We start from the raw sequence: 25326 nt of genomic DNA, 5'->3' as shown, positions 1-25326 counted from the left end.
GTCTTCCCGTCGACCGTGCAACTCTTTGTTCTTCTGGGTCAAAATGTAAAATTAAAGTTTTTTTGGTAACACTTTACAATAAGGTACACACAAAAAAATAGGTATTTAATGATTAGTTACTGTTTTTGAAAGAGTAACGAATGATTGGTTACTGTTTTTCATAAGGGTAGTTACTAGTAGTTACCGCAGAATGCATGTCTTTTCCGTCCCCTTCCTCTGTCTTTATGTTGGCGTTCTGAACTCCGGTGGATTTGTGAGGACTATGGTTAACTGCTCCTCAGATCTCTGCAGGGTAAATCCAGACAGCTAGCTAGACTATCTGTCCAATCTGAGTTTTCTCTGTGCGACTATTTTGCAGCAGCTCCGTGCGGATCTTAGCTCCGCCCATGACGATTCTGATTGGTTTAAGTGCTTCATACATTTTCCTAAGACTTCACCCAATCACCTCAAGTGACAACAAAACGGTTGGTAATGTTCACACATCCCAGGACAGTTGTATAACTTCTTCTAGTACAGGCTTTATGCAACATGACCCCCACACAACTTAACCCTCGTGTTGTCCTCGGGTCAAATTTGACCCGTTTTCAAATTATTATTTTTTTTATATATCAGAGACATAGGTTCCTTTCAACCAAATAGCCCCCAAAACAACATGGATGTATGTTCTTTGCAGATAAAAATCAATAATTATTTTCATTTAATTTTGCATTTTGGGTGTTTTATTCAGTTTCATAGCATTTGAAAGAAAATGTTTAAATGGTTTCACAACAGCATCCTGACTAAATTTTGATATAAACAGTCTGTGATTCACTCGACATCCTCTGATCTTAACTATTACTCAAAATTTCATAGTTCTGCTTTTTAAACAACAAAATTAGGTATAATGTCATATACATTAGGTGTATTGACCATGGATAAAATATAAATAAAAAGCTCTGAAAAAAGTCACAAAAAAGTTTACAAAAGTACCGAAGAAAGCGACAAAAAAAGTTTTCAAAAAACATTTTCAAGTTTGACAATAATCTATAAAAGTTATTCTCCAGCATAGAGAGGCTGAGTCACTGTGAAAACACCCAGACTTGACCAAATTAATTAACTATTTAACAGTTTTTAAATATGTGTAATAAATCCTCTTTATGGACTCAGTGCACAAACAAAATGTTGGTTTTAAAAAGTGATAAACTCTCAACATGAACACTGTACTGTGTGGTGTTTGAGGATATAAACAGCCTCAGATATACTCTCATATCAGCGTGTTACATTTTCTCCATCAGCGTTGTATGATCCCCTGGAATGAAGACAAGAAGAACTAGACTTTGTTCACGTTTGTTTATTCGTCATATAGACCTTTAGTTTGTTCACACATCCCATCAGTAAAGTCAGTCTGTTCAATGATATCAGATTCACTTTACCCACATAATCAGTTTGTTTGAGAATAATCTTAGCTGTGTAAAAGAGAATAAAGAATCATCTCCCTTATTGATTACGATCATTGTAATCCTGATAAACAAATACATGTAAATGTGATTATAGATTTCTCTACACATGTACGAAGTAGTAAGGACAAAGTATCTATGATAAAGGAACCTACAACCTACAAATCCATCAATACAAATATTCATCAGACATTTAGAGCTCAGAGAAGTTTACATTTTCAGTTCAGGTCAACAAACATCATCATGAGCAGTGATAGCCTCCATGGCTAAACAGGCACAGGAAGGAGCTCAAACATTTACAACAACAACTAATGAGAGGATGTCAAAGGACATCCCATAATGTTTGATTGACAGCTGATCTCTCTGCAGTGAAGAAATGCCACAACAATCAGCTCTCAGCAACAAACATAGAGACAAAACAAGTTTTTTAAGGCCGGTTACACACTGGATGCGTCGCGTGAGCAATTTTTCTGTGTCCTACACACCAGAAGCGTGTCTGACGCGGCGCTGCTCCTGCTGCTAGGAACAGGGAGGGCTGATCTCGGGACATAGCGCACACACATTCAAACTCTGAAAAATGGCTAAGTGGGCTGTCTGTTTATAACAACTTTGTGTAGCTGGACCGTCACTCAGAACACACACTACGTTGTTATTGTAGCCTATTCTACCCTTTATATATAGGCTTGTTCGACGTATGGGGAGAGAGTTGTTAAACTTAAAATAAATATATAGCCTACCGATTTGATTAAAGTAAGGCAACGTCGGCAGTATTGACTGCAAAATATGTTACAGAATATTTCGTTCTGTATGACAGGTGCTATACTTGAAAATCTTTTCTCTGAAATTTTTTATTACATTTATATCTACATTGATGTCAAAACCTAGAGACTTTCAAACATCAAGATGTCATTTATTAATATGCATTCGTGTCTAAATAACATATAAACATCTTTTCCTGTTCTATTTTGCATGGAAACGCTTCCAAGACTCTCGCGTGAAAAATAGGCGTCGGTTCTATTTCTAGCAGGCACGCGTCTCAGGCGCGGCTCGAGACGCGTGTCTCACGCAGGCAGTGTGCAAGCTCTAACCTGTTAACATGGGAGCCGAAATAAAAACGGACACGCCACGCGGCTGACACGCTCGCACGACGCATCCAGTGTGTAACCGGCCTAAGTCTTAAAACAAAGAATTTAACCCTTAAATGATTTCTGACTATTTCAGTTTACAGTAGAGATGTTGAAATTAATCAAATAATCGATACATCGAATCATGGACGTGGACGATGCTGCATCGATAATCGACCGGGCTATAATCGATTATTTCTGTTGACTATTGAATGTAGGCCTAACAACATTTCTGTTTGCATATTCTGTTATATTTTACACATTCAGGAAGTGCTGTAGTTTTATGTATCCAATTTATTTAGTATTAGAGCACTGCAGAATGTTTAGTTTTTGAAGCTTGAAAAGCTATGGATTAAATATCCTATATGGCTTTAATAGAAAAATGTATTTGACGCATCGAGATGCATCGAGATATCAAATTGATTCGTTGACATGATAATCGTAATCGAATCGGGAGATCAGTGAGGCTTCACACCTCTAGTTTACAGAACTCAGCTGTGTCTCCATAACGATAATAAAGCAACAGTCCAGCGTAGAGCGGCTGAGTGAATGTGGTCTGGACTCTGTGGAGGAGAGTCATGGTGTCAGAGACGCTGTAGAAGGACAGAGTACCTGCCCTGTGATCCAGGTACACTCCTACTCTGGAGGACTCAGGACCTGAGACGGGAGTTTGGACTTTGTTGTGCTGAATTTGATAACTGTTATTGACACATCTTAACACCCAGGATTTTTCATTTTTTCCAAATTTACCCAAGTCCCCCACTCTGCTGATATTCTTGTATGTGACTGCTACATGAACCCCTCCTCCTGTCCACTCCACCTCCCAGTAACAACGTCCAGTCAGACTCTCTCTACTCAGGACCTGATAGTTTACAGAGAATCTGTCTGGGTGACTAGAATAATCCTGATTATTATATGTTAATGTTGCCTTTCTCTCCCCCTCAGATAATAACAGCTGTGTGTGAGCTGTGTTTGGATCCAGTGTGATTTCACGTGAATATTTTAAGAAGTCAGCTCTGGTCTTGGGCTCTGGTTGTGACAGTAAAACATCCACTTCAGTCACAGCCAGTGAGATGTTTGTCCATGTGTCTCTCAGGACGTCCTGTAGTTTATCTCTGGCGTCTGACACAGCTGCTGTCACATCCTCAAAGTAGTTCAGAGGACGGATATTGATGCTGGATGTAGATTCACTGAGTGGTGACAGTGAGGAGTAGTTGTGTAGAAACTGGTTGTGATCCTCTGTGTCTGAGATCTTCTTCAGCTCAGCGTCTTTCCTCTTCAGCTCAGTGATCTCCTGCTCCAGCTTCTCCTGAAGCTCTTTGACTCGACTCACTTCAGTTTTCTGCTGGGATCTGACCTGCTGCTCCACATCAGAGCGTCTTTTCTCTATGAGACAGATCAGCTCAGTGAAGATCTTCCCATTATCCTCCGTTGCTTTATCAGCAGAGCGATTGATAGCCTCCACCTCCTGTTGAAGCAGCTTCACATCTTTCTCTCTGTCCTGGATTCTCTGCTGGATGTTTTGTTGACTCACCTCGAGCTCTTTCTGCCTCTCAGTCCTTTCTGCTGCAGCTGAGACTGTGTCGTGGCCTTTATGTTCATCAACAGGGCAGAGATAACAGATACACTGCTGATCAGTACGGCAGAACATCTTCATTACCTCATCATGATGAGAGCAGATGTTCTCCTGGAGATTCTTGGAGGGCTCCACCAGCTTGTGTTTCTTGAATGGAGCCACATCATTATGAAAATGGAGGTGTTGATCACAGTAAGAGACCAGACACACCAGACAGGATTTGAGGGCTTTCAGTTTTCTCCCAGTGCAGACATCACAGGCCACATATTCAGGTCCAGCATAGCAGTGATCAGCAGGAGCAGCTTGGAGTCCAGTCTTCTTCAGTTGCTCCACTAAATCTGATAACATGGTGCTTTTGACAACAACAGGCCTTGGTGTGAAATTCTCTCTACACTGAGGACAGCTGTAGATTTTCTTCTCATCCCAGAACTCTTTAATACAGTCCATACAGTAGCTGTGTCCACAGGGAATAGTCACCGGATCCTTCAGTAGATCCAGACAGATGGAACAAGAGAAAGCGTCCCGGTCCAGCTGAACTCCTCTCTGCGCCATTTCTCCTCTCAGTGACAACGCCTGTCTGAGTCTCACTTCCTGAAATTTGAAACTCCTTAAAGCTGTGATCTGAACAGTGTGTGTATCTGCAGTGAATGGAGCCTGTCAGCTCCTGCACTTCACCACATGTTGGTTACGCCCATCTTACAATTGTAGATCTAAAGGGGAGGGAACCAGGAAATATGTCCAGAGTGTTGTTGAGTGTCGTGTTTTTTCATGCGACTGCTACATAAACCCCTCCTCCTCTCCTCTCCACCTCCCAGTAACAACGTCCAGTCAGACTCTCTCTACTCAGGACCTGCTGCCATTCAGAGAATCTGTCTGGGTGACGAGAATAAGACTGTTGTTGATACATGAATGTTGCTTTCCTGTTCCCCTCACATAATAACAGCCATGTGTTCACTGTGTTTGGATCCAGTGTGATTTCACGTGAATATTTTAAGAATTGAGCTCTGGTAGTGGGGTCTTAATGTGGATTTGCGATGTAGTTTCAGTTTAGTTTTTCTTGAAGGTTTTTTATTTACTGTCAGTAGTATTGTAAGTAGTGTGCTATTTTAAAGTATTTCTGCACATGTTTAAAACTACAATGTCTCTACATTATGTCATTTGTTTATATATTGTAAATGGTGTGGTGATTTAAATAAATTCCACTAAAGGAGCCTTTTCAGCTTTTGTCTTTGTGTGTGTAGTGTGGCGGGGCTGACCTGTGAACACAGCTTACATTTTGGAGACCAGCAATATATGGGTTAAAAATGACCAAATCATCTGCATACATAAAATGATTAATTAGTGAGTCACCAACCCTACAACCTGTACCACATGCATTTAAGTCATAGACAGATCATTCATATACATACAAATAAATTCCACTAAAGGAGCCTTTTCAGCTTTTGTCTTTATGTGTAGTGTGGCGGGGCTGACCTGTGAACACAACTTACATTTTTTAGATAACCATTTAATTGTCCAAATCAATGGAGCAGATAAAAGTGTTTTAAGTGCTTCATACATTTCCTAAGACTTCACCCAATCACCTCAAGTGACAACAAAACGGTTGGTAATGTTCACACATCCCAGGACAGTTGTATAACTTCTTCTAGTACAGGCTTTATGCAACATGACCCCCACACAACTTAACCCTCGTGTTGTCCTCGGGTCAAATTTGACCCGTTTTCAAATTATTATTTTTTTTTATATATCAGAGACATAGGTTTCTTTCAACCAAATTTCCCCCAAAACAACATGGATGTATGTTCTTTGCAGATAAAAATCAATAATTATTTTCATTTAATTTTGCATTTTGGGTGTTTTATTCAATTTCATAGCATTTGAAAACATTTTTTTTAATGGTTTCACAACAGCATCCTGACTAAATTTTGATATAAACAGTCTGTGATTCACTCGACATCCTCTGATCTTAACTATTACTCAAAATAATTCATAGTTCTGCTTTTTTTTTAAACAACAAAATTAGGTATAATATCATATACATTAGGTTTATTGACCATGAATAAAATAAAAATAAAAAGCTCTGAAAAAAGTCACAAAAAACGTACAAAAGCACCGAAGAAAGCGACAAAAAAAGTTTTCAAAAAACATTTTCAAGTTTGACAATAATCTATAAAAGTTATTCTCCAGCATAGAGAGGCTGAGTCACTGTGAAAACACCCAGACTTGACATTGGCATTGTAATCATGATAAACACATACATGGAAATGTGATTATAGATTTCTCTACAGATGTACGAAGTAGTAAGGACAAAGTATCTATGATAAAGGAACCTACAACCTACAAATCCATCAATACAAATATTCATCAGACATTTAGAGCTCAGAGAAGTTTATATTTTCAGTTCAGGTCAACAAACATCATCATGAGCAGTGGTAGCCTCCATGGCTAAACAGACACAGGAAGGAGCTCAACATTTACAACAACAACTAATGAGAAGATGTCAAAGGACATCCCATAATGTTTGATTGACAGCTGATCTCTCTGCAGTGAAGAAATGCCACAACAATCAGCTCTCAGCAACAAACATGGAGACAAAACAAGTTTTTTAAGTCTTAAAACAAAGAATTTAACCCTAAAATGATTTCTGACTATTTCAGTTTACAGTAGAGATGTTGAAATTAATCAAATAATCGATGCATCGAATCGTGGACGTGGACGATGCTGCATGGATAATCGACCGGGCCATAATTGATTATTTCTGTTTACAATTGAATGTAGGCCTAACAACATTTCTGTTTACATATTCTGTTATGTTTTGCACATTCAGGAAGTGCTGTAGTTTTATGTATCCAATTTATTTAGTATTAGAGCACTGCAGAATGTTTAGTTTTTGAAGCTAGAAAAGCTATGGATTAAATATCCTATATGGCTTTAATAGAAAAATGTATTTGACGCATCGTGATGCATTGAGATATCGAATCGATTCGTTGACATGATAATCGTAATCGAATCGGGAGATCAGTGAGGCTTCACACCTCTAGTTTACAGAACTCAGCTGTGTCTCCAACACGATAATAAAGCAACAGTCCAGCGTAGAGCGGCTGAGTGAATGTGGTCTGGACTCTGTGGAGGAGAGTCATGGTGTCAGAGACGCTGTAGAAGGACAGAGTACCTGCCCTGTGATCCAGGTACACTCCTACTCTGGAGGACACAGGACCTGAGACGGGAGTTTGGACTTTGTTGTGCCAAATTTTATAACTGTTATTGCCACATCTTAACACCCAGGATTTTTCGTTTTTTTCCAAATTCACTCAAGTCCCCCACTCTGCTGATATTCTTGTATGCGACTGCTACATCAATCCATTCTCCTCTCCACTCCACCTCGCAGTAACAACGTCCAGTCAGACTCTCTCTACTCAGGACCTGCCAACAATTAACGAATCTGTCTGGGTGACTAGAATAACCCTGATTATTACGTGTTAATGTTGCCTTTCTCTCCACCTCAGATAATAACAGCTGTGTGTGAGCTGTGTTTGGATCCAGTGTGATTTCACGTGAATATTTTAAGAAGTCAGCTCTGGTCTTGGGCTCTGGTTGTGACAGTAAAACATCCACTTCAGTCACAGCCAGTGAGATGTTTGTCCATGTGTCTCTCAGGACGTCCTGTAGTTTATCTCTGGCATCTGACACAGCTGCTGTCACATCCTCAAAGTAGTTCAGAGGACGGATATTGATGCTGGATGTAGATTCACTGAGTGGTGACAGTGAGGAGTAGTTGTGTAGAAACTGGTTGTGATCCTCTGTGACTGAGATCTTCTTCAGCTCAGCGTCTTTCCTCTTCAGCTCAGTGATCTCCTGCTCCAGCTTCTCCTGAAGCTCTTTGACTCGACTCACTTCAGTTTTCTGCTGGGATCTGACCTGCTGCTCCACATCAGAGCGTCTTTTCTCTATGAGACAGATCAGCTCAGTGAAGATCTTCCCATTATCCTCCACTGCTTTATCAGCAGAGTGATTGATAGCCTCCACCTCCTGTTGAAGCAGCTTCACATCTTTCTCTCTGTCCTGGATTCTCTGCTGGATGTTTTGTTGACTCACCTCGAGCTCTTTCTGCCTCTCAGTCCTTTCTGCTGCAGCTGAGACTGTGTCGTGGCCTTTATGTTCATCCATTAAGCAGAGATAACAGATACACTTCTGATCAGTACGGCAGAAAATCTTCATTACCTCATCATGATGAGAGCAGATGTTCTCCTGGAGATTCTTGGAGGGCTCCACCAGCTTGTGCTTCTCAAACACAGAGGAGTTATAATGAGGCTGAAGGTGTTGATCACAGAAAGAGACCAGACACACCAGACAGGACTTGAGGGCTTTCAGTTTTCTCCCAGTGCAGAAATCACAGGCCACATATTCAGGTCCAGCATAGCAGTGATCAGCAGGAGAAGCTTGGAGTCCAGTCTTCATCATTTGCTCCACTAAATCTGATAACATGGTGTTTTTCAGCAGTACAGGCCTTGCTGTGAAGGGCTCCCTACACTGAGGGCAGCTGGATTTTCTTCTTGTCTTCTTTATCCCAGAACTCTTTAATACAGCTCATGCAGTAGCTGTGTCCACAGGTCAAGGGTCATCGGATCCTTCAGTAGATCCAGACAGATTGAACAAGAGAAAGTTTCCCGGTCCAGCTGAACTCCTCTCTGCGCCATTTCACCTCTCAGTGACAACGCCTGTCTGAGTCTCACTTGAAACTACTTTGAGCTCTGATCTAAAAACAGCATGTGCTTCTGCAGTGAACGGCGCCTGTCAGCTCCCGCGCTCCTGCACGTTGGTTACATATATGGACAGAGTGGAGTTCGCTGTGTTTGAGAGCAGGAGGAGGGAGGAGTTATCAAGCTTATACATTACAGGAAGAGGAGGAGTTGAGAGAAACAGTGGCTGCTTCCCAAGTATCTGATTTGATAGCTCCTCGCTTAACCCTTGTGTTGTCTTCGGGTCAAATTTGACCAGTTTTCAAAATTTCTAAATCAGAAATATGAGTTTCTTGTTAATTACCTAATTTTTAATTACCCCAAAATAACACGGACAATTCCATGCAACGTGCTTCGCAAGTACAACAAATGATCGGATCTCTACTCTCATTGAATTTTGGGTGTTTTATTACATTTTTTAGCATTTGAAAAAAAAATTGAAATGTTTCTAAACAGTATCTCAACTGAACGTTGACATATACCAGTCTGTGATTATCTTTCCTTTAATATTAGCTTTTTTTCTTTTTAACTCAAGCATTAGGTATAATTTCCTATAAATGAGGTTTATTGACCATGAATTCCAAAAATAAGTGTAAAACTAGTAATAAGTTGGTGTTTGTGGTGTTACAGGTAAGTGAAAAGAAGTGTTAAACGTCAAAAAAAGCGGCAAAAACATTGAAAAAAATGCCAAAAGTGACAGAAATAAAACATGTCAGAAAAAGTGTTGATTTTCATAGACAACGCAAGGGTTAAACCGGAAGTTGTTCTGGCCCACCTTCGTGAAGGCCGGCCCGTCTCAAAGCTCTTCTTCCCGCCCCGAGGAGCGAGGATGGAGGAGGGGTCTCTGATCTCTTGCTAGCAGACTGCTGCACCCTCAGTGCAAGAAGGAGCGCCACTACATGTCCTCCATTCCAGCAGCAGTCAGACTCTTTAATACAACATCATAATTTAGCGCTGCTAGCTGCTTCTGCAATATGAGCCATCACTGGACAATATTCCGCACTATGCATACTTATTTATTTATCACTCTTTGCTACTTATGACTGTGCAATATGTCATTTCTATTCATCTGCACCTTACTCATCTGTATATCTACTGTCCGTTTATATAAGGGTGTTTGTGTAAATATGTTTGTATTATTACTATTATAACTTCCTTTTATTTTTTTCTATTTCTTATAATACTTTCTGCATATTTTTCTGCCTTGTCTATTTAATGTGTATTTGTGTTATTCTGATGTGTGTACATTATTTTTTTCTTTTGAGCTGCTGCAGCACAGGAATTTCCCCAGTGTGGGATTAATAAAGTCTATCTTACCTTATCTTATCTTAATGAGCCATTTATGCATCATCAGTCTCCACTAAGACTCAGGCTACGCCAACTTCTCCGTCTTTATAGTGCAACTTTTCATATTTAAAGCGCAGTAAGGACATCTATCGCCCCCACAAACCACACACAGATAGCTCATCTAATAGCTTGAACCCACACAAAACTGGTATACTCACTTACTTAGTAAGCTGTGTAAAATGTGCTATTTTCACATAGATAGCCGATGATGTTATAATCCACGGTGAAGCAAAAGCACCCTAGCCTATAGATCTACAACTGAGATTAGTGCTATTTTGGTAAATGAGTTCTCCAATTTGCAGATGCACTATTGTAGTTTGACGGGAACCTTGATTAGCTAAACTATCTGAGACTTTTTAAAGTTATAAGCAGCTTTTAACCTGCAGCGTATTACCTAAAAGGCGTCAAGCAGTTTCCCTTCAAAAAACAAAAACACATTGTAATTCATTTTGGCATTTTTATTTTGACAAATATAGTCACAGATGATAGTGCAAAATATAACATCACAACAACTTGGCTTGCAAAAGTATTCCTACCACTTGAACTTTTCCACATTTTGTCACGTTACAACCACAAACATAAATGTATTTCATTGGGATTTTATGTGATAGACCAACACAAAGCGGCGCATAATTGTGAAGTGGAAGGAAAATGATAGATGGTTTTCAAATTTTTTTACAAATAAAAAACTGAAAAGTGTGGCGTGCAAAAGTATTCAGCCCCCTTTACTCTGATACCCCTAAATAAAATCCAGTGCAACCTGTCCAATAGACCTTTTACACAGCAGACATGCTGACATGTCATAGTAGGAACAGCACAGGTGTATTCAAAACCATTAATGATGGCTGCATTCCACTTAGGAGAGGCCCTGGTATTGAGCATGCTGACTCACTGAAACAGCTTACTGGGACACTTGATGGAACTGAGCCATCGTTAAGGTTATCAACTTCAGCTGTGCTTTTCCTATTATGACAAGTCAACATGTCTGCTGTGAAAAAGGTCCATTGTCTTCAGAAGTCACCTAATTAGTAAATAGAGTCCAGCGGTGTGTAATCTAATCTCTGTATAAATCCAGCTGTTCTGTGAGGGCCTCAGAGGTTTGTTAGAGTCAACATTAGTGAACAAACAGCATCATGAAGCCCAAAGACCATACCAGACAGGTCAGGGATACAGTTGTGGAGAAGTTTAAAGCAAGGTTAGGTTATAAAAAAAATATCCCAAGCTTTGAACATCTCACGGAGCACTGTTTCAATCCATCATCCGAAAAGTGTATGGCAAAGAGTATGGCACAACTGCAAACCTACCGAGACATGGCTGTCCACCTAAACTGACAGGCCGGGCAAGGAGAGCATTGATCAGAGAAGGAAGGAAGAAAGGAAGGAAGAAAGGAAGGAAGGAAGGAAGGAAGGAAGGAAGGAAGGAAAATACTTAATTGATCCTCAAGGGGAAATTCAAGGTCCCAGTAGCTTAAAGACATCACACACAACATACACATACATCATAAACAGGATGATAGAATAACAAATCCACATGAATAATTTGGACAATAAAAGAAAAGATACTAAATAAGAAATCCACATGAATGTACTAAGGGATGTACAGTATAAGCATGAGATGCTCGTGTCTAAATGACATATGAACCTCTTTTCCTATTCTATTTTGCCTGGAAACGCTTCCAACACGCTCGGGTCTCGCGTGAAAAATAGGCGTCGGTTCTATTTCTAGCAGGCACGCATCTCACGCAGGCAGTGTGTAAGCTCTAACCTGTTAACATGGGAGCTGAAATATAAACGGACACGCCACGCGGCTGACACGCCACGCGGCTGACACGCTCGCGCAACGCATCCAGTGTGTAACCGGCCTAAGGTGGTCTATAGTAAGGTGCTCTATGAGAGTGTGTGTGTCATGGTGGTAGTGCAAATAAGTCCAATAGTGCAAGGATATGTAGATATAGTAATATAAAAACTATAGCAGTGCAAGGATAAAGTTTAAAAAAGACAGCATTAATGGGCATTATAAGGGAATAAAGTAGACAGTAGGATAGACTCAAATCAACAGTCAGTATTAGAGGTTTGAAGTAATAGGGTTACAGCCATTGTTCAGTATTAAGTTAGACCTCAGTCCATGCTGGGGGAAGGAGGGAGGGGTTGTGCATATGGGCTAATATAGCCAGTAAACAGTGTAAGCAGCAAACAGTGGGCCAGTGGACAGTCAGTACATAACTATTGTTATAGGAGGTAGTGGAAGTGGTGGAGAGGGGGAGAGAGGGAGAAGGCGAGAGGGAGAGAGGGAAGCAGCCAAGAGGCCCATGGTAACTCTGGAGGAGCTGCAGAGATCCACAGCTCAGGTGGGAGAATCTGTCCACAGGACAACTATTAGTCGTGCACTCCACAAATTGGGCCTTTATGGAAGAGTGGCAAGAAGACAGCCATTGTTGAAACAAAGCCATGAGAAGTCCTGTTTGGTAGTTTGTCACAAGCCGTGTGGGGGACACGGCAAACACGTGGAGGAAGGTGCTCTGGTCAGATGAGACCAAAGTTGAAGTTTTTGGCCTAAATGCAAAACGCTGTGTGTGGCAGAAAACTAACACTGCACATCACCCTGAACGCACCATCCTTGGTAGTGGCAGCATCATGCTGTGGGGATGCTTTTCGTCAGCGGGGACAGGGAAGCTGCTCAGAGTTGATGGGAAGATGGATGGAGCCAAATACAGGGCAATCTTAGAAGAAAACCTGTTAGAGTCTGCAAAAGACTTGAGACTACAGGACAACAACGACCCTAAACATACAGCCAGAGAGCTACAACGGTCTGGTTTAGATCAACGCATATTCATGTGTTAGAACGGCCCGGTCAAGGTCCAGACCTAAATCCAATTGAGAATCTCTGGCAAGACTTGAAAATTGCTGTTCACGGACGCTTTCCATCCAATCTGACTGAGCTTGAGCTATTCTGCAAAGAAGAATGGGCAAAAAGACTTGCAGCTGTAACTGCAGCGAAAGGTGGTTCTACAAAGTATTGACTCAGGGGGGCTGAATACTTTTGCACACCACACTTTTCAGTTTTTTATTTGTAAAAAAATAAATAATTGAAACCCATCTATCATTTTCCTTCCACTTCACAATTATGCGCCACTTTGATCTATCCACTTTGATCTAGCCACTTTGCCATCTAGCCACTTTGGTCTATCACATGAAATCCCAATTTAAATACATTTACGTTTGTGGTTGTAACGTGACAACATGTGGAAAAGTTCCATGGGTAGGAATACTTTTGCGAGCCTCTGGTAGTTCAACAGTCGACGCAAAACCTCTGAGGTTTCTGGGAGCAACTCCCGCAAACAAATGGTTTGCACCTCGCACAGCTGTCCTTGGTTTTGTTGCGAGTGCATTTGCCCACTTTGGCACTGCGTCTTCTTCCCAGGAGCGAGGGGCGCGCAAAGGGAGGCCGTGATGCGGACGGCCGTCTTTTCAACAGCGGCGGCGATCTTGGCGTCCATGTGGTTCTGACGGAGCTCAGACGCCAGTCCCAAAATAAACTCTCTCCTGCTCTCTCTCTTGTCGAGGCATCGCTTGTACAGTATGTGAGCGTTGATGGCCGCCAGGTCCAGCATGTGGTAGAAAACTGCGACGGGCCAACGGCGAGTCCCTGCTTTCACCGAGTAAAGTCTCGCCATCTGATCGAGAACATCCACGCCGACCTAAAGAAATAATAGAATTTAGAAACGTGAGTCAAATCTAACATCTGTCACTTCTCTGCACTCCTTCAAAACATCGCTCTTTACTTACTTGCATGGAAACTGCGTGACTGGACTTTTGTTTTATATACCCAAATATTCGGGATAGTTTTTGTCCTTTCCTTTTGTTTATGTGTATACATGCGAGTATGGGTGTAGGTGTGCGTATGTATATTATGCATGTACTGTATATATACGTATATATTAGGGCTGTCAAACGATTAATTTTTTTTAATCGCGATTAATCACTGAATTTCTATAGTTAATCGCGATTAATCGCATATTTTATCACATGATTAAAATTCTATTATTTTGCATTTCAGAACAGTTTTTAATTACATATTAACAATTGAAAGCAATTTTTACCAGTGTATCTTGATTGGGAATCAAATGAATGCAAAGAAAGTGACTTTATGAACTTGATTTTAATATTTGTAATTATTTATTTACTGTAAACAAAAGAAAAATGTGTGAATCTGTCATTATTGCACAATTCCTCCAAGTACCTAACTAAAAAACTAAAAATCCCTATCCTTACTAGTGGTACTAGTAGTACTACTAATATGTTCAAGTTCAAATGAGTTCCTTTACATGAAGAACTGAGAGCCTGTGAGTAGGGCAACCCGAAGGCTATTGTTGTTGTTGCAGTTATATGTTTCTTCATAACTGACAGACTACGCTGACGCTAGTCATCTTTTGAAATAAGAAACATAGCCTATATGCAGTGACGGACTGGCCATCTGGAATTTTTGATACCAGTCCGTCACTGCCGATATGTGTGCACTAAATAAATATATTTCACCAATAAGAACAAAACTATGAGATTAAATTTCATGCAAGAAGTCAGAGTTTTTTGGGGCAATTTCCATCCAGATTACTCAGACTTTCTGTCAGTTTTTAAATGTGATTCTACATTTAAAAATGTGTGAATTATGTAATAATGTTCCTTAGGGCTGCAACCAACGATTATTTTCATTGTCATTCAATCTGTCGATTGCTTTTCGGTTCCTTCTTTGTTCTATAAAATGTCAGACAAAAACGTGGATCAGTGTTTCCCAAAAACACGACCTGTACGACCTCACAAGTCTTGTTTTGTCCCCAACTCAAAAGATATTCAGTTTCCTGTCCCAGAGGAGAGAAGAAACTAGAACAATATTCATATTTAATAATCTGCGATCTGAGAATTGTTCCTTGTTTTCTTAACCCTGGTGTTGTCTTCTTGTCCAACCTGCAACTTTTTGTTTTTCTGGGTCAAACTTTTAAATGAAATTAAAAAACTTGTTTTTCAATGCGTTGGTCAACGTTATCGACACTTTGTTGTAGTATTTTTTCACGATTTTTGTCACATTTTTTTAAAGTGTTTTTTTCCCCCAATTTTGTCACTTTTTTAATGTTGTTGTCGATTTTTTTGCGTTTTTTTTTGGGACATTTGCAACGTTTTTTAAGCTTTTTTTTTTTTTTTTTTTTTTTTAAATCACTTTTTAATTTTCTTTTGACATTTTTGTCACTTTTTTTTAACTTTCTTTTATCTTTTTTTTCAAATGCTATCCAATCGAATTAAAACACCCAAATTCAGTGAAAGTAGTGAACTGCTAATTTATTTTACTTTTTTAGTAAAAGTAGTAGTAGTTTTTTACCTAATTTTTTGGACAATTTGGTTGAAAGAAACCCAAATTTCTGACATAATAACTTTTGAAAATGGGTCAAATTTGACCCCGAGGACAACAGGAGGGTAACAAAAAATTTCAAAAAATGACTCAACCCAATTAATCGGTTATCAAAAAAAGTTGGCGATTAATTGAATACTTGACAAGTGATTGATTAATGTTTGCCAACATACCTTAGTGTGACTGTAGTCCGTCACCGTGTCTGGTTTCTTCTTCCTCTCAGCTCCGATGAAGACTGTGGGATGCTTAGTGCTGAGGATGAAGATGCTCTTGTTCGGCTTGTTTCCGTAGATAGTGAGCGATGCTTTCCCAGCGATCATCACGGTGGCGGAGAACAGTTCAGCTGGTGTGTTCACTTTTAAAGAGGGTGGCAACTCCCGCCTGCTTTTCTTCACAGCGCCGAGCAGGCTGGTGTCTTTAGCAGTCAGCTTGTCTGCCAGGGAGAGATGTGAACAAGCTGCCCGTGGTGACGGTTCTTCCTCTGCCTGTGAAGGGCTCCACGAGTCGCATCACCGCCGAGTCAGATGCTCTTTCTCCCGCTGGATGAGTGGGATCTTTCCCCAAATACGGAGACGCGTTCAGCGTGTATTTCGTGTCAACGTCCGCGGCTATCAAAAACTTGATGCCAAATTTGTCCGGTTCGCTTGCGATGTACTGTGTGAAAGGACATCGGGTTTTTGTCGGGAGTATCTGTTCGCCCACGGTTATGTTCTGCCCCGGCGTGTAGCAGGCGATGCTATTCTTCACAAAACCGTCCCAAGTGTCGGAAAACAAGGCGAATTTGTCAGCCAGCACGCGCTCAGCTCGCGTGTCCTTGTTGTCGAAACGCAGACACTTCATAATCTGTCTGTACCTGTTTCGTGGCATGGTCTCTTTGAAGAAAGTCATCCCAAACGTGTCTGACCAATAGCTTTCCATATCCATGTTTTTTCCGCCGTACACTCCGCGGACGTAGCACAGAGCGATAAACGCCATCAGCTCGTTGACTGTTAAATCCCACGTTGCCTCGGCAACAGAACATTCTCTGATGTGCGTTAGCATTTCCGCGTCGACTAAGCACAGAAAGCTATCCAAACGGCTCGCTATGCTGGATTTAGCATGTTGAGTCGGGCCTGCTGTCTCTTTGAAAACCAGCCTACCTGAACTAAACACATTCCCCGCAGCTTGTTCTTCCCACACGGTTCCGTCTCTCGCCCTCTCCGTAACGGTACGTCCGGGAGTTAGCTTAGCAGGCTCGGTTCGGGGCTTTTTGCGGCGAGGTCCAGGCGAGACCGGGTCGCGCTCCGGTTCACAGTCCGAGTCCGACGTGTCGCTAGTGTCCTCCTCTTCAATTTCAAAGTCCAAGTCTGACCCGCCGTCCGAGTCCACAGAGTCCATGTTCTGCAGACATTTCAGAGCCTCCTGGACATTCATCCTCCTCTGTCTGCGGGGTCGGCTTGCCATTTTCCCCGCAGATTCCTCCTCCACAGACTCGAGAAGAAGCATAGCTCGTGTCCTTTTCTGTCCGTAACCATAGTAACGCAACACGGGAGGAGGAGCCGTGGAGGATTGGAGGCAGAATGGGACCGAATAATGCTTTCCCTTTTATCTATTTTATTAAAAAAAAAAATAATTATAATTGATAAACTTATAATACAGAATAAAAATAGAAAAAAATAAAACTATTAATGTGATATTTTCTTTTTAAATTATAGGCTATTAATTAAATATATAAAAATAAATAAAAATAGAAATAAAATAACTTAATGTGATATATTTTTTTTAAAGTATAGGCTATAAATAAAATATATAAAAATAGAAAAAAATAAAACTATTAATGTGATATTTTTTAAATTACAGGCTATAAATAAAATATATAAAAATAAAGAATAAAAATAGAAAAATAAAACAATGTTTTTTAAATTATAGCCTATTAATAAAATTTGAAAATATATGAAAACAGAAAAAAAATAAAATCACAAATATTGAAAATATTTTAATATAATATATTTTAAATATGCTATTAAAATACGAAATATATAAAAATATAACAGTATAATATTAACATTTTTAAATGATAGGCTAATTAAACTAAAAACAGAAAAATAAAATAATAATGTCAAAATAAAATCAGTAGGCCTAAAAAGAAATAAGGAATAAAATAAACAAAGCCAACTGAACTGGGCACAGACAAAATATAGCAAAGTGTGGGTGAGAACATTTGTCATACTGTTTCTAAGTGCATGCTCTTGGGGGATTGTTGTGTCTCGTTCAATACTAAACCAATTTCAGAGACTGTTGTTCCCATCAGTCACTAAGACAGAGAAACATGGAAAAATAGGGTCCAGGTTGAATAAAAAAGACAACATTACCCTTTAAGATGCATTTATTGTTTCGGTGTGGGACTGGCTGATAGAGTAAATAGACATTGCATCATGTTAGTTTCCAAACAGTTGCTTTATTGCTAAAATAAAAACACAATGTTCATATAAGTTATGGTGACATTGTGGCAGTGAGCTTCTACCTTCTACTCCCCTGTGTTAGTTTATAAATGACTGAATGGTTTCTTTCAGCTCTGCTTTCTGTCCCCAGAGTCTGAACTAAACACGTTGCAGCAGCGTTAGCAGTTTTTATGCACCGCGTATCTGAAACAAACACCCAGAAACCTGCAGGGTGCGCTGCAACTCTCACTTCTCTTAAATCAAGGCTTTTAAAGACATCAACCCGCTAGAGACTGAGGATGAAAATCAGCCTGCATGGCCAACCCGTTCTCACTCCGAACTCGTAAAATACGGACGTTTGGGCAGTGGCTGTCAGCGTCAGAAACGACGCAAAAAGCGCCCTTCAGCGTGTGTGTAGAACGCACCGGGGAGAGCAGCAGCTACACGGGGAGAGCGACTACGGTAGAGAGTAGTATGAAAGCCCGAAAATCCACATAGGGAGGTTGGTTGGGGGGGTGAACGGGTCAGGACTTTCACCCAGGAGACCGGGGATCGTGTCCCGCGTGGCACGTTTCCTAAACCCAACCGTCCCGTTCTTTCCACGTGTCATGGAAACGTAAGCCCACCCACGACCTTTTCCTTAACATAACTGCGTCAAAAGTGACGCCAATAGTCCCGACCAAGCACGTTTAGACATTGCCTTTAGATATGACGCAACAGGAGACGTTTAGCGTCAATAACAACGCCAAAGGCACCTGACCAAGCGTCTGTATTTTACGCGATGGGAGTGAGAATGTGTTGGCATGGCTAAACCTGGCCCATTTACTGAACATGTTGGACTTTGTGCTCACGTTGATTAATGTGCGTTGTCCCTTTCGATGCTGCCCTTTTTTAAGTAGGCCTACTTGTTCATTTCTTACACGGCTCTGTAACTTTTATTCTTGCATTCTATACCTGTCTTAATCTACGTTAGCTTTTTAATATCCTCCTTAATGATTGTTATTAACTGCTCTTGAATGTTGTACGTAAAGCATTTTGAATCGCCTCGTTGTTGAAATGTGCTGTATAAAAACGTCTTTTAAACCTCAAAAAGACCACTGCATGTCTGAGAAAACATGCCTGGATCTCAATGAAAATAAAAACCATTATGCCTGTGATTTTAGTGTCTGCTCATGTTTTTATGAGGCGCTTCGTGTTTAATTTGGATTCATCAAACCGCCTGTCGTGAGCAAAGAAATTAGCAAACGCTCGTTAGCATGTAATCGAAACCCAAAAAAAACCCAACTATACGCTAGCCTGGTAGCTTGTTAATTAATAGTACGAGTTGATTGCTATACCAACACTTCATGTCACTTTTTTTAAGCATGAAGCTAATCGTTTAAGCATCACTGTGAGCTAGTTTGTTAGATTGCAGCATGAAGGGCCCATTGGTCCTGAAAACAGTTTCAGCAAATTAGCAGCAAATAAACAAACGGTTCTATAAAACACGAGACAAAGACTGCCTCCGAAATCACATCCCCTTTCTACTTTACAGTGCTCTAGATTTACCCGGCGCCATTTCATCTGACCGTCTGAACTCTTAGTGTGAAATGTGTGCACTATATAGCCTAGTGCAATAGAATGAAAAAAATAAATTTATAAAACTGTGCGTAGGATCCTTACTAAAAGTGAACGTACGCCCAAAAGCCAAAAATGGCATACGCCGAAAAAAAAATCAGATTTATAAAACTGTGTGTACGCACATCTGTAAGCAATGTTCCCTTTATAAATCACAGATTACCCACAAGTGTGCGTACGTGATTCCGCCTCTTATCCCGCCCTGAACACGCCCATTTTTAACCATAAATAGTCAATGCAAAGCACCTCGTGAATGAGGAAGGTCTGTGGAGGAAGGTCTGGCAATGCGAGACTACCTCCGTTTGCTCCGGTTTCCTCCCACCACAAAGACATGCATGCTGGGTAACTAGGAGTACAGTTAGAGAAATTAGCCGGCTGGACAACATTTACAGAAATGCTGATTAATATAATAAAGTGTCTGAGTTTACTGCTCACTGTGAGTTAACTATTGAGAGTCTGTTCTGTAGGTAGCAGTGATTGAGTGAACGAGGGCGTGATTTCGGACTCAGGAGTATGAAGGTCAGTGTGGTGCAGAGCGCGAGAGCTCGTAGACTTGATGTGAGCACTTGCAGGACGAAAAATCTGCACTTGTATGTTCAAATTTGCACACACGTGTGATCTGAATTGGAAGTCACAGAAAGAAAGAAAAACACGTAAGAGCTTGTAGAAAAAAAATCTGAACTTGTAAGTTGTACTTTTTATGTATATGAATATTTATATGTATACAAAGATGTTGTAAGATTGAACTTTTCTATATTCAGTGCTTATGTATTTAGTAGAGATGGCCCGATACCATTTTTTGCTTCCCCATACCGATTCTGATACCTGAACTTGCGTATCGGCCGATACCGAGTACTGATCTGATACCAGTATGTCATATATTTTATTATGTTTTAACAGCTGTATACTACTATCTCTGTATGGATGTGATATGATTTCTATCTTTGTTGTCGGTCTGGCTCAGGTTAAACTCTTTGTGAAACATGAACAAAAAAACAATGAACGCCTCAGAACTTTCTTTTATTCTGCAGTTTGACAGTCAGTTATAACGGAAAAATAACATAAATAAACTACTTTAATGTAGATTTTCTTTACGGCTTTATTACATGGTATCGGATCGGTGCATAAACTCCAGTACTTCCCGATACCGATACCAGCGTTTTAGGCAGTATCGGAGCCGATACTGATACTGGTATCAGTATCGGCTGCGCTCTAGTATTTAGTGTAATATTTATAAGAGTGTATGAAGAGGAATATGTATAGTTGTATTTGCAAGACGTCTTATCTGTTGTAATGTTTTATGTTTTGTGTGGACCCCAGGAAGAGATGTTATATCAGATTATGGGGATCCTAATTAAATAAAATCAAATGAAATCAAGTGCTCACATCAAGTCTACAAGCTCTCACACATAGCACCAGATTTCCCTCCATACAGAAGGCTGTTAAGTGTCTAAGGTCAAAGGCGAGGGCCGGCGGAGGCCTCAGCAGTCGGACTCGGCCATCCTCTCCGGCCGAGCTGATTGACAGGTGCTGGGCGGGGTGAAGACGTCGGGGTCGCTGATGCCCAGCCGGAGGTTGAAGAAGCGGGTGGAGGTGGTGACGCTGCTGTTCCTGACGTAGGTCTCCTGCACCGGGTAGCAGTCCTTGAGGGTGTAAACGCCCACCCAGGTCTCATCTGGTGGAGAGACGAGCACACAGGGAAGCTCAGAGCTTTATTCCACAAACAGCTGCTCTTTAAATCTGAGGCGCGCTCAATCTGAATACGCCGTGCACCGCGTTGCTACGGTTTCCCAGTCGATCGACATGTTTCCTCGGAACGGTGTGAAACGGTTTGCAACGGGCTTTTTGAGGTACGTTTTCTCTTCGTTTAGTGGGCGTGTCTCTCGTTCATTGGCTGTTACACAGGTGATACCCAATCAGCGGAGACGTGCATGTAAACTAGGGTTGCACGATATTGACAAAATGTGATATTGCGATATTGATATTCACGCTGCCCTCAAGTGGCCAAAGAAATGTATTAATTAGCAGTTAATTCACCCAAATTACACCCATATTTCTCACCTCAAGTGGAATCTATCCATGCAGATAGTTTTTGCTTCATTCACCCAAGTTTTGAGACATAGAATTACTTTCTATAGAAGATTAATCCACGTGAAAACTGATGACAGGATGTTCTTTGCATTTTTAAATGCTGTGAAAACAAACAGAATTCCATCCACCTCCATTGTACAGTATCGAGGTGGAGGCAGAGATACAATGGGACAGAGATCCTAAAACCTGAGCAAAATGAAACCAAAGCTATCTGCAAAGAGAAAAAAAAACATTTGTTTAAAGAAACAAGAACTTAGGTTTCCTCACTCTTTCAAATAACAAGGAAGTGGCTCATCCAAATTTGGGCAAATACACTTTGTATTTGAAGAGATATATTACATTTTAATACAGATTTAAACCTGGCAGATGACTAATGTAATAGGAAAAGAATACAAGAAAACTTGAGCCCCTGCAGAATTGTGTTCATGGTTTTGGGGCGTGAGGACAGAGTTAATTCAGTAAGATGTTTCTGTACCTGGCCCAATTGGCCCCTTTTGGACCAAATATTCCCAAGAAATATGGAGCCCAGTAACAAAACAAAGATTCATCAATCACTAAAAGTCAAGTAAGCACATTTCTTTTTGTGTTTCCACTGCATCGGTAGAGATCCATTTGTCTGACACGACTGAAGCGTGGTGTCGCGACATCATACATCCATGGTTGATGCTCCACGCCCTTGACCGGCAGCTGATTGGACCAACGCCTGTGTGGGTTTGGCTGTCATGGCGGCTCGTTGAGAATACGATCTCGTATTTTACGAAAATAGTTCACCGAAACGTGTTTCTGAAAACATTTTAAGCGAGAAATAGGCCGTGCAGTCGCTGAATCTGTCTTTATTTCAGATCGACAAAGGTCAGTTTAAAAGATATTCGTCTACTTCTACTGGATAGTCGCGTCGCGTTCAACGGATTCATTTGCATAAAGATGGGCATCGGCCAGATTCTGGACGCGCAGCATTCTTTCAAATGCAGCGCCGCCTTCCCAGAATGCTTTGCGTGCACGTTGAAGTTGCTTGACGTCACCCAGAGGAATAGAGTGGAGCGCAGCGCGACAGAAGCGTCGCACGGTCAAATGGATCTCTACCGTAAGACAGTAAGCTCTTTCGCTGTATCTGCAGTTAGGTGAATTTAATAATCAATTTTAAGGGTGATTGTATAAAATCTATGTTTATTATATAAAAAATCTTCCAGCACCATCCCTTGTTTTATGTATTTTTTTGCGATTTGATTTCCAGTGTTGTTCACAGCTTTTTCTTCCACTGTTCTCTTTCATTTTAGCATTGAGTGATTTGCTCGAAGAACTCCAGGCGAACTCTCTGCTCCTCACCGCGGGGCTTCTCAGGCGCTGCGAGCAAATCACTCCGCCCAAGTAGCAGAAGCAGCAGTGCTTCGCCTTCTGAGAATATAGTTCCCAGTGTGTATATGGTTAGAACACGTGTCAAACTCAAGGCACGCGGGCCAAATCCGGCCCCTCGCACATTCTGATCCGGCCCACATAGCAATCTGGGTTCACAATACATTTTGGCCCACCTAGTTGTGCACCAAACCAAAAACATGGGAAACTGTTTTTCAACGTGCAGTTACGCGACACTCAAAGCAGAATTTGGCAAATTTGCCGACTTTGAGACTCAGAAATCCCCGAGAACCAGAACCAGAACCAGAACCAGAGAGTTATCATAATCCGGCTGTGAAAGAGCTTGTTGTGGGTCAGCTGGGTGGTAGCATACTTAGAAAATACAATCATTGTTTTGCTGGATTTGCTTAATTCTAGAAGGGCTTTGGAACTTTTTGGCTCACTTTTTCAGGGCTTTATGTGGACCAAAGTGTAAGTGAGATGACTATATGGGACATGCAATAATTGAGTCAGAGATATTTGACTTTTTCGATGAAATAAAAGCACGTCAATAAACTATACTAACTGGCCCTTGATGTGATTCTCTTTTTCCAGTGTGGCCCTCTGGGAAGTTGAGTTTGACACCCCTGGGTTAGACGATGGCTGTGTCTCATGTGACCTTGTTATTTGTACACGCTGTGACTATATAAATCACAACATGTAAATAGGAAAATGTTGGCGTTATTTTGTCACTTATTGGGAGCAGTAGGCTAGATGGAGCCGGTTACCTCCAGGACAGAGTTACAACACGCACGGAGATGAGAAGGGTATGTAGGCCTATCATTGACATATATATATAATGAAAGGTATGTATGGAACTCTGGGGGATACGGTGAATAAGATAAAGTCAGAATAAGTTGCCGTGTTCCTTTAAAAAAATAAAATAAAAGCACCACTGTGCACAAAGTTTTTAAAATCCAGACTTACGTTGGCGTGCCGGCTTCCTGTCCGACCACTCCTGGACCTCCACGTTGTCCCCGGGGCCTCCGATGATATACTGGTCCTCGAAGGTGGAGTTGTTTGGGATGTCGAAGGGATCCCAGGCCTCCGTCAGAGCGATCTTTGAGCAGTCCTTGGTCTTCTGATCAATCTGGAACATCACCATGCTCTGGTACAAGTAGATGTATTCAAAGAACCTGGAGCAGGCGGAGGAAACGAGGGAGGAGAAGTATTTTTATGTGCCCATATGTTTCATTAAAAAGTTTGGGGTAAAGTTTTATGCAATTTAAGATACATGATTTACTGGGAGGAGGGTTTAGAAAGGTGGGACACATTATTTTCAAAATATTTTTATAGTGTCCCAATACTACAATATTGTTATTATATTTCCAATTAATACAATGTGTAATTTGTTAAATGTATATCACTGCAGAAAAACAATGGGTTATCAGATTATTAAGGCTGTTATTTAGCTTTAGATATACATCTAGGCTATTTCACTGCTACATTACATATTAAAACTGTGTGCAATAGACTGATGTGAGCCCTGCTCAGACTATAAAGATATATTATATATATATATATATATATATATATATATATATATATAAATATATTATCATAATATTATTAGACAGGCGGTTCTTACTTCTGACACGGGGTGTGTTTCTTGTTCTGCTGCAGGATTCGGATCCTCTGATTCAGGCCGTCGTAGGAGACAGCGGCCCGGTTGTTTCTCCCGGTGCTGTGGTCGTACAGCACCCAGCTGCCCTCCCACTGCGGCGGGGCGAGGCAGGGCACGGCCGCCGTGGACCCGTTCAGCCTGGGGAGGCCGAGGACAGACGCCCCGGCAGCGGCCAGAAACACCAACAATATTCGGTGCATTGCGTCTCTAGAGTCCCGTTATCTTATCCCGTTGTTATCGTTGTTGCTGAGGTTGCACCTGCCGCCGAAAAGCTAGCTAGAATTAGACGTAAAAGGCTTTCCGGTTGGGTTTTTTCAAAATAAGAGTTTGAAAAAAAAAAAAAAAAAAAAATCTCAAATTTGATTAAATTAAATAGAAAAACAATAAATTAACTGCAGGCACCACAGAAAACATATGGAGCTAAATCTGGGCCAGCATTTTTGATAATCTGAAAGAAATAGTAAACTAAAAGATCAAGTTTTGATCTTGAACTTTTGATTTTTTAGGTTAAATATAATTTTGATTCAGTTCTGACATGCCCCATGCTTTAATAAATAATT

At 40.9% G+C, this 25326-nt stretch overlaps 2 protein-coding genes and 2 pseudogenes across 2 annotated transcripts; all 4 read right to left on the bottom strand.

Annotated features, from left to right (window-relative positions):
• Positions 1-2953: 2953 nt before the first annotated feature.
• Positions 2954-4866, bottom strand: LOC116043940 (tripartite motif-containing protein 16-like). The gene has a single exon (XM_036004734.1). The coding sequence runs from the start codon at positions 4686-4688 to the stop codon at positions 3030-3032; it is 1659 nt and encodes a 552-aa protein (XP_035860627.1). The 5' UTR covers positions 4689-4866; the 3' UTR covers positions 2954-3029.
• A 2232-nt stretch (positions 4867-7098) lies between these two features.
• Positions 7099-9287, bottom strand: LOC116043944 (annotated as a pseudogene).
• A 4114-nt stretch (positions 9288-13401) lies between these two features.
• Positions 13402-17117, bottom strand: LOC116043937 (annotated as a pseudogene).
• A 3697-nt stretch (positions 17118-20814) lies between these two features.
• On the bottom strand, positions 20815-25063 carry epdr1 (ependymin related 1). Its single transcript, XM_031290974.2, has 3 exons — positions 24731-25063; positions 24070-24278; positions 20815-21334 (listed from the first exon to the last, which is right to left on the bottom strand). The coding sequence occupies exons 1-3, from the start codon at positions 24964-24966 to the stop codon at positions 21141-21143; spliced, it is 639 nt and encodes a 212-aa protein (XP_031146834.1). The 5' UTR covers positions 24967-25063; the 3' UTR covers positions 20815-21140.
• Positions 25064-25326: the final 263 nt, after the last annotated feature.

Source organism: Sander lucioperca, chromosome 9 (genome assembly GCF_008315115.2).
Source record: "Sander lucioperca isolate FBNREF2018 chromosome 9, SLUC_FBN_1.2, whole genome shotgun sequence".
NCBI classification, from domain to species: Eukaryota; Metazoa; Chordata; class Actinopteri; order Perciformes; family Percidae; genus Sander; species Sander lucioperca.
This window is presented reverse-complemented; position numbering and strand designations above follow the sequence as displayed.